This window comes from Gobio gobio, assembly GCF_949357685.1.
Source record: "Gobio gobio genome assembly, chromosome: 6".
Lineage (NCBI taxonomy): Eukaryota > Metazoa > Chordata > Actinopteri > Cypriniformes > Gobionidae > Gobio > Gobio gobio.
This window is the reverse complement of record NC_137102.1, coordinates 55,303,626-55,312,923: the sequence shown is the minus strand read 5'-3', so window position 1 is coordinate 55,312,923 and position 9,298 is coordinate 55,303,626. Positions and strand designations below refer to the sequence as shown.

The 9,298-nt window shown below is 40.0% G+C and overlaps 1 protein-coding gene across 1 annotated transcript; it reads left to right on the top strand.

The window, feature by feature from the left end:
* Nucleotides 1-686: 686 nt before the first annotated feature.
* LOC307128585 (serine/threonine-protein kinase pim-3-like) lies at nt 687-4,291 on the top strand (the record flags this gene model as incomplete). Its single annotated transcript, XM_079820496.1, has 7 exons — nt 687-717; nt 2,261-2,539; nt 3,144-3,226; nt 3,322-3,372; nt 3,453-3,825; nt 3,942-4,115; nt 4,200-4,291. 7 exons carry the CDS (start codon nt 687-689, stop codon nt 4,289-4,291), a joined length of 1,083 nt encoding a protein of 360 aa, XP_079676622.1.
* Nucleotides 4,292-9,298: the final 5,007 nt, after the last annotated feature.

Here is a 9,298-nt window from a genome sequence, read left to right as displayed (position 1 = left end):
CCTACATACATTTCTAAATTTTAGGTAAATTAAATAGAGTCCCAATCAAAGAAATGGCTACATTTAAATCAAATGTCTATATTTTGAATTGAAGGGGTGTCAATTGCAACTGTGAATTCATTAATTGTACTCAATTTTCTTATGATGAACAATTAAGGCTTTGAAAATGATAAATTCCAGGAATTATAAAACAAGTACAAAACCGAGAGCGTAACTGCACTCACGCACGCGACGTTATTTGTGTTTTTGCGTGCGTGCATATGAGCGTGCTCATATGAGTTGCTATAGCGACGCGTCCTGTGAATATGAACTTTAAATATAAACAGTGGAATCCGTCGCTGTTTGTTGGTTGAGCGGAGGCGAGACACCGACACGGTTGCAGATTGTTTCCTGTGCAAATCTCGAGATTTTGAGGCTGTTTGAAAGAGTTTTGAGGAGGCTTTTATTCTAGAAGGAGATCGGAAGATATTTTCTTTCCATCGACTTTTATTTTTTGAAAGAGTTCATATTATTTCTGATTACAATTTTATTTTATTGTAATTTTCGACGGAGTTTGGAGTTTTATTTCGGTTTTTTTATTTGATTTGATTATTTTTTGGGGGGAGGGGTATTTCTGAATAAGGTTGTATTATATTCTCTTTTTTTGTATTGTATTTTGTATTGTTTCTATTACAGGTTGTAGGACGATGTCGATGGCTCTCATGGGTGAAAGAAGAGGTGAGTGTTTATTTTTGTTTCTGTATTGTTGATTGGTATGGGTTATGGTATGATCGAAGAGTAGAGAAGCCCAAGAGGCGAAACTCTGTTGTGTTATGGGTAACAGTCTGTAGATGGCGCTGCTGAGGCGCGGCCGCCATTATTGACTGAAAGCTGCTGAAATCGTTAGCGCGCCAGTCACAACTGTGAAGATGAATATAAGTTTTGTCAAAACGCAAGCAGTGTTCTGCAATAAATTGCAAAAATTATACACAAATGCACACACAATAGATGGTGGTGTCTGATTAATTACTGAGATCTTATGACACCACTTCCATTTTAGTCCTGTTTATAGTTCATGTGTGCACTTGCTAGATTGCACATCTTTTTTGTACCTTTCCGCCTGTAATAGGACATTCACAGATTGATTTTGTTTTTGTTCTTGCCATTGAAACGTTCACTGTGTGCACTTTCACTGAAGATGTTGAAAAACCAGTTGTTAATATTTTTGGGATATTCTATGGAAAAGAAATTTCTTTAGAAATGTTCATTTATTATTTTGTGAATTAATTTATTTTTCCAAATCATATATATGGTGATGTTCACTATTATCAAAATCAACATTTGAATAAATATCTTATTACTGTGTGTCTGCCTATATATGATTTCATGCATTTCTGTTATTCATAAAACAAGGAAAATGCATAATAGAACATAAATATTGATAGATTAAAGGTTTGCAGTAATTTTATAATTGTATCTTTGCAAACCATAATTGGTAGGCTAATGAAGCCGAATCGGTGGGGGCATACCCTTACGAAAAAGTACTATAGGAATCTTAAAGTATTTTGGGACAAAATATAGTAATCTTATAGGAATACTGTAGTAATTTGGGACATACTATAGAAGTACGATAAGACTACTATAGCAGCTTTAAAATATTATAGAGGTATTACAGAACATCACAGAAGTATGTTATGTTCTGTAATGCCTCTAATATCCTAGAGCCGCTATAGTATTTCTATAGTAGTCTTATAGTACTATAGTAATATTTTGTCCCAAAATACTATTTTCCTAAGGATAATTAGGCCATTCATAACCAGCACATAGACGTAACATTTTCTGTCATTTAACGTCGGTCATCCTCATTAATGTATTTGAAATTGTTTTCATATTTAGATATGACGGCCAGAAAAAATTAAGTTATGTTAAGTTTTTATGTTAAGTTGGTTCAGTGCCATTGACTTCCATTATTTTTCGGCGTTTTCCTTCAGTTTTCAGTCCATAATGGCGGCCGTCATGGGGCAACGGTTGCTATGGAGCGTTCTATTGAGTTTCGCCTCTTGGGCTTCTGTACTCTTTGGTGTGATGTTGTACAATAATTGACTAAATTAATGTGAAGAAACTTGTGCGAGGTAACCACATGTGATCCCTAAATTTCCCGGGCTAAGTGATCACATGCATTTGATTCCTCGCATATGAAATAAACTTGAGTTACTCTAAGAACAATTTGTAATTGATTATTATTAAAATATGACTAATTATTTGATGTGAAATATTCCAGCTCCAGGCCGCTGCAGATCCAGCAGAGCTGCTTCCAGTCAGTCGGCTGGTCAGGAGGTTTGGATCCTCAGTTCGGATGACCACGAGGATCCGCTGCTACACCCGACACTGAGCCAGGAACTAGTAGGATATTTTGCCCCCCTGCCTTCTGATTTGGCTGTGTCTGTGTCCACAGGTCCGGCTGACAGGAAGAGGAAGTGGCAGAGCGGGAGCCGGGAGGAACCAGACGATGGAAGTCCATCCACTTCATTTGAAACACCTGCAAAACGCTCTCGCAAAGGTCAGAATAGACTTATATTAAAAAATGTATGGCTCAGTTAATCAATTATTTGTCATTAACATAGAAAGTTGAAAAAATAAAGTAACAATTTGTTGTAACCACTGACATTAATTATTCATAATATTAAAAAACAGTTTCTAATGTTTGAAATATTCCAGCTCCAGGCCGCTGCAGATCCAGCAGAGCTGCTTCCAGTCAGGAGGTTTGGATCATCAGTTCGGAAGACCACGAGGAGCCGCTGCCAGACCCCACCCCGACACTGGGCCAGGAACTACCAGGATATTTTGCCCCCCTGCCTTCTGATTTGGCTGTGTCTGTGTCCACAGGTCCGGCTGACAGGAAGAGGAAGGGGCAGAGCGGGAGCCGGGAGGAACCAGACGATGGAAGTCCGTCCACTTCATTTAAAACACCTGCGAAACGTTCTCGCAAAGGTCAGAATAGACTTATATTAAAAAGTTATGGCTCAATTATTAAATGATTTGTCATTAAAAAATATTCCTCAGCTGTTTGATGTAAGGACTGCATTAAAGTTATGTCTTTGTACAGCTTTAGAGACTGCAACATGTTTTCTCTTAAGACGTTTCTTTGATCGTATGTTTTGCAGAAGCATATGCGAAGGGCTGTTTGCTGGGAAAGGGCGGATTCGGCGCCGTGTATGCTGGGATACGCAGGTCTGACGGACTGCCAGTAAGACATTTTCTTCCCTCCTTTGTTCAGACAGCCTTTATAAATGTTGATATCAGTAAATTCAGGTGTGATTTACTGTGGCTTATCGTCTACAGGTGGCCATCAAGTACGTCTCTAAGGACAGGGCCCTAAAGATGCTGAAAGATGTAAGTTCCAGCGTGAATCTGTTGTTCTGTTTCCTCCGTTTCGCTCAGCGCTGGATATAATGGAGCATTTGTCCCTGCAGGAAGGTCAGGGTCTGCTGCCTCTGGAGGTGGCATTGATGGCCCGGGTCAATTCGGCTCCCGCCTGCCCCAACGTCCTGCAGCTGGTGGAGTGGTTTGAGCGTGACACCCGCTACAGCCTGATCCTGGAACGGCCAGTTCCCTGCCAAGATCTGCAGAGTTTCTGCGAGGAGAACGGCTGTCTGGATGAGAGCTTGGCCAAGAAAGTGCTGGTGCAGCTGATCTCCGCTCTGAAGCACTGCGAGAGCCGCGGAGTCCTGCACCGGGACGTCAAGCCAGAGAACCTGCTCATCTCCACAGCTTCACACCACATCAAGCTGCTGGACTTCGGTTGTGGAGCGCTGATGAAGGACTCGGCCTACACGTCTTTTGCTGGTGGGTTTGCGTTACAGGAGGAAACGCTCTGTGGATGTTTGTGAACTTTTGGTGAGAGAATTAGTTTGGACCGGAGTTTATTCAGTGGATGTTTCTGGTCTTCTTGTGTCTCTCAGGTACTCTCGAATACGCCCCTCCTGAGTGGTTTAATCAGCGCCGCTATCATGCAGGACCGGCTACTGTTTGGTCTGTGGGGGTGACGCTCTATAACATCCTGTGCTTCCCCTTCATAGCCGCAGACAGGATCTCCTTTAGAAGCAGACTGATCTTCCCTAGAGAGCTGTCTACAGGCAAGAGATAGCAAACATTCAGAGGTAGAAACCCAGGATGAGTTTGTTGGTTTGTGTTTCTGAAGACTGTGTTGTGTGTAACAGAGTGCCATCAGTTGATCAGCTGGTGTCTCAGGGACGCGGCGGCAGACCGTCCCACTTTAGACGACATTGAGGTCCATCCCTGGTTGCAGTGAACAGGTGACCAGTGACATTACACTTATCTGAATCACAGCATTCATGGCTTGGATTGTATTGTTAGGATAGTGTAGATAAACGGTTTTGATTATGTGTTTAGGGTGAGCAGGAGTGACACCGGAACTGCAGAGAGCTTCCTGATCACCTACAGAAGTGGACCATCAACTACAGTTTACATCCTCTGCTCCCACTGATCTACACAAATATAGACACACTGTATTTGTCATAAATATAGATCAGTGTCTGCTGCGCTCTGTGAAGCTGTGTAGACGCTGGAGGAGCTGAACACGCAGCGCCAGCTGAAACCAGAGCCCAATGGGCCAGAGATCTGCTATTCCAGAGTAGCAAAACACGTAGTTTGTACCTCAATAGACCAAAGGGGAAAAAACATTGGGACAGAGCGCAGGGCTGCATTTCCCGATAACGTTGTCTCTTAGCGCGCTACGAAGACTCTAAAGGTATAACTTAACTAAAGGTATCCCATTTCTAGGCGTGCCCCGAACTATATCTTAGGAGGTTGCTTAAGGTTTACCTTCTTAAGTGCGGCGTCAGCAGGTGCTGAATTAGTTTATCAATGACTCAAAAATAGATGAATCACTCTATGCAGGGGCTGTTTAACTGCGTTATGTGAGACAGCGGTGTTCTTTATAATAGAAGCACTTCAGAAATTGTTGAAATTGCATTTATCAGGACTCGTGAGATCTTATAAATATAATCCAAATTGCAAACTAAATTCAAAACCGTGGATAATTTATATAATTTTGAAATGATTGTGCGAACCTGCAACCTCTCATGCCCAAAGGTATCATGCATCAACCCACTAACGGGCAGTATGCCATTTATATTATCATAATATATTTTACCATCGTCTTCATTTACTCCACAAGCAGAGTTGATTGCCCGCATAACATTATTGGTGTAAATCACTAATTTCGGTTATTGGATGACCTACTCAATAAAGGCGCCACACGCGAAACATAATCAACAGCTATAGCGGAAAAAAAAGAAAGAAAGAGAAGAGTGGCGGCAGCTGAATTTCGGGGCTACTCCGTTGAGTTTGTCTTGAAAAAGTCGGACCAACAAGATCTAAAAGCTGCTGAATTTACTGTCATGGCAGGCAAAATTAATTTTGAATTGCAGCTTTGGACAGGGTAGCCAGGGGACTAAAGTTTTCACGGATGAAATAGTGCACATAGAAATGGCTCCGCGGACGGCGCCGTCTTTGATTTAGCACAAATATTCGCTGTATCGCTGCCATAGTTTGACCAAACTCCCCTCCACAATCATTCCCTTTAAATAGACTCCATAATGGTTTGCCAGCTGATGAACCTTTGGATAATATAATTAAAAAGTTTACAACCATTAGTGTAATGACAATTTTAATCCTTACATAAAAAAAAAAAACAATTAAATTAGCCTAATTGAACACTGGGTGTACAGTATATTACAACTTCAGAATTATATTCATATGGACTGACATGTAAAGAAGCTTTTTGCACAGTGGTGGCCACCAGTGGAATGAACTGTCAATAATGATAAGGTATAGCTAAGAGTGATCCAGACCAACCTTACGAAAGTAGGACTTACAGAAGGTATTCTTAACTAAGATCGTTTCAGGAAACACGTATTAACGTTAAGGTGCACCTTAAGGTATAACTTAAGAACGACGAGAAATCCAGCCCAGAACAGTCTGAGGCAGTGTTAACTAGCATAATGTGCTTGTTTTTCTCTTTTTGAAACTAGGACAGTAAAAATACAAACAGTCCAGTAGGCGGAGACAGACACACAGAAGCATCTATAAACTAAATACATTTATTATGCTCAGAACAATAACTAACATATTGTACGATGAGGTAGAGGGTGTGTGTGAAAGTCATTGAACTGCAGAGTGTAAACTAGCATAATGAGGTTTATTTATTATTACAAGGACAAGGAACAGAAATAAAATTAAGAAATAGAAAATACAAGAAATTAAACCCAGAGCTTAAATTAAATTAAACCCTTCCTGCAAAACAAGAGACCCAGGATCAACTAATTAATATTTATATTTAAATATCTATTGTATTTTTTAAATTATTTATAAAAATCATGACAAGGATTAAAACAATGTGTAAATAAAAGCCTAACACATATAGTGAATGTGTCTATAGTCAGTGCTGAACATTAAATGCAAAACGGTTCAAATATAAACACTTTCTAAAACTTGCCCACCGTAACACAGAAAAACAAAAGCACGGACTAAACACACACACATTTACTGATCTAAAAATAGTCATTCTATTAATCTTATTTTTATATTACCATTACAACAGTCCCTTTACATTAACTGCTCTCATAAATATACAAATTTTGTATTTTATACCTTACAGTCAATAAAAGGCATATTTAATGTAGCAGAATGTGTCACGTGTGTTTGGTTTTGTTTCCTGTTCATGTTTCATGTCTTTTATTCTGAAGTTGATCACAGTCATGGTTCCTGTTAGTCATGTGATCCTCTTGCCCTCATGTGATCTTATCATGTGCTTCTCTTGTGTCATGTTGTCATTGGTTCATTGTCTTGATTGTTCACAGGTGTGTCTTGTTTAGTCATTAGTCCTTGTGTATTTAAAGGGTCACTTCAGTGATTTAGCATTAAGCTTTGTATCAGTAGAAACCCCGTAGTAGATTTGAATTATGGTTTCCCCCCCCCCCCCCCCCCCCCCCCTCATATCCCCCTGAGACGAGAGAATTATGCATTTTATTTCTGGAAAAAATCCTCCAATGACGCGTAATCTGAGGATTTTTTGGCCAGAGGCTGGAGACTACAGCCAGTAGATGTTTTCAACCCGCCCACAGTGGGGAGATCTCACTCACTCACTTCCAGGCCCGGATTGGCTAATCGGTAGCACCGGGAAAATTCCCGGTGGGCCGGTCTGTTTTTTTGGCCACAAGGGCCGTTGTTGTCATGGCACTGGGTTGAAATATGGATGCTGTCCCTATAGCTGCCTGCACTCACAGCAGCCCCACTTTTTTATTTATTATTTTACCGCAGTCCCACTCTTTTTTATTTAATATTATCACGCAGAGTGCAGCCTGCAGGTTAATGATGACGTGATTATCTTTTCACTCCCTGGCCCCGCCCCCGACACAGCACCTTGCAAATTGCTCAAAATAAAAAAAGTCCGATTTTGGATAATAGGAAGCGCAAAGGCGGCGCTGAAAAGGCCAGGATAAAAAAGAAGAAAGCTTTGGAAACTGACGCGGCCAAATGTTCTAAGCTGAGCACATTTGAAATAAATGAAGACGACGAGGCCGGTAATAAGCTAACGTTAAGGTAGTTAGGAGCAGTGCGAGATGCTAGCGACCGTGCAAAACAACGTTGTCTGCAAACCACGTTCATGTATCAAACTTTTTCTTGTAGCTCTTCAGCAGCAGCCGCCTCTAGTCCGGTTTGCTGCTAACAGTGAAGAGCAAGGCCCAGTAACGTTACTAAGCACCAGTCATGAGCCCAACACACCAGATTGTCATTCAGAAGAACTAGTAATAGTAACGAAGAGCCCTACTCAATGAAAAATGCCCTGAGATAATTAATGATACCTGATGATTCAGCAATACATTCATGACACTGACTTGACTTGATTTAAAAGCTTTGTAAAAAGGGGATATTTGTGGTGAGAAATAAATGTAACAAATTTAATTTAGTGTCAGAAAGAGAGCCAGGACCCAGTTGTGAAGAGACTTATGCTCTCACTGTGAAATACACAGGTAAGCTGCTATTGTACCATAGTGTGTGAATAAGCAAACATTATCACTGAAAAAATGCTTTTCTTACTTAGTATCTTACTTGTTTCCAGTTCAAATATATAAATTATTCTTAATTCAAGATACATTTACTAGACAAGTGAAATGGCATAAGAAATGATGTCTTGTTTTCTGGAGAGAAAAAAAACACCCTAAAATTATTATTTTGCTTAAAACAAGCTAAATCTAAAACAATTATTTTTTAGATAAGTGCAATACTTGTTTAATTCTTTAACTAATGTTCTCATATTTGTGAAAAATATTTGAAGTTGTAAAGCAGCTGTTTCCTTGAAAAAGATGCTACTGTCATTAGAAAGTGCAATACATTTTATTTTAATCTTTATTTTTTATATAATTATTTTTGTTAAATTTTTTTTTCTTTTTTTCAATGTTTGGATATGAATACTAATTCTTAAAGAAAATAGATTCTGATACTGTCCTGTTATTTACTGTTCTAATAAATCTTCAACTGTGAAGCAAAACTTAGGCTACTGTTTTTGCACTGAATTGGAAATGATGATGTTTTTCAAAAATACAAAGAATTACAAGGCTGTAGAGAACAGTGCGCCTATTGCAGACTTATATTCCGAGGTTTTAATTACATTATTTTAATATAGTCAGTCGTGAACTAAAGTGGGCCGGTCTAAGGCATGAAACTCCAGGGCTGAAAATGAGTCGCAATCCGGCCCTGCTCACTTCAGACGCTTGTAAGTCAGCGTTTGGGCATGAAGGCACCTCACGAAACTGATTTCGGACAGACTTCTTAGGCAGTGTAACCGTTTAATGATCTACAGCAAAATAGAGAGAGCTTTGGTGAGAACTAAACACATATTTAATTACTACATTAGTCATTTCTCGCTAGAAATGACATCAGAAGTAGAAAATGTTGGTAAAAAACTTACATTTACACACAAACTGACCAGCAAACGCAACTTTGGGACGGCGTCTTTTTTCCCAGCTCAACTGTCACAGAATGGAACGCACAGGATTGTGGGAAATCAAAGGCAGCGAAGGATACACATATGCTGCCTTCAAAAATCGATCAGATGAAGGGATCTCAGGAGACAGGAAGTGAAGCGAACATTAGATTCGGACGTGCCTTGGTGCCTTCCTGCCTTGAAATGTGTCCTCCGAAGGCAGCATTTTCCAGGTTTCGGACGCAGCCCTCATGTTTGCCATGTTCCCAATTGTCTAGCTTTGTTATATGTACCCATGGTGGTGAGGTC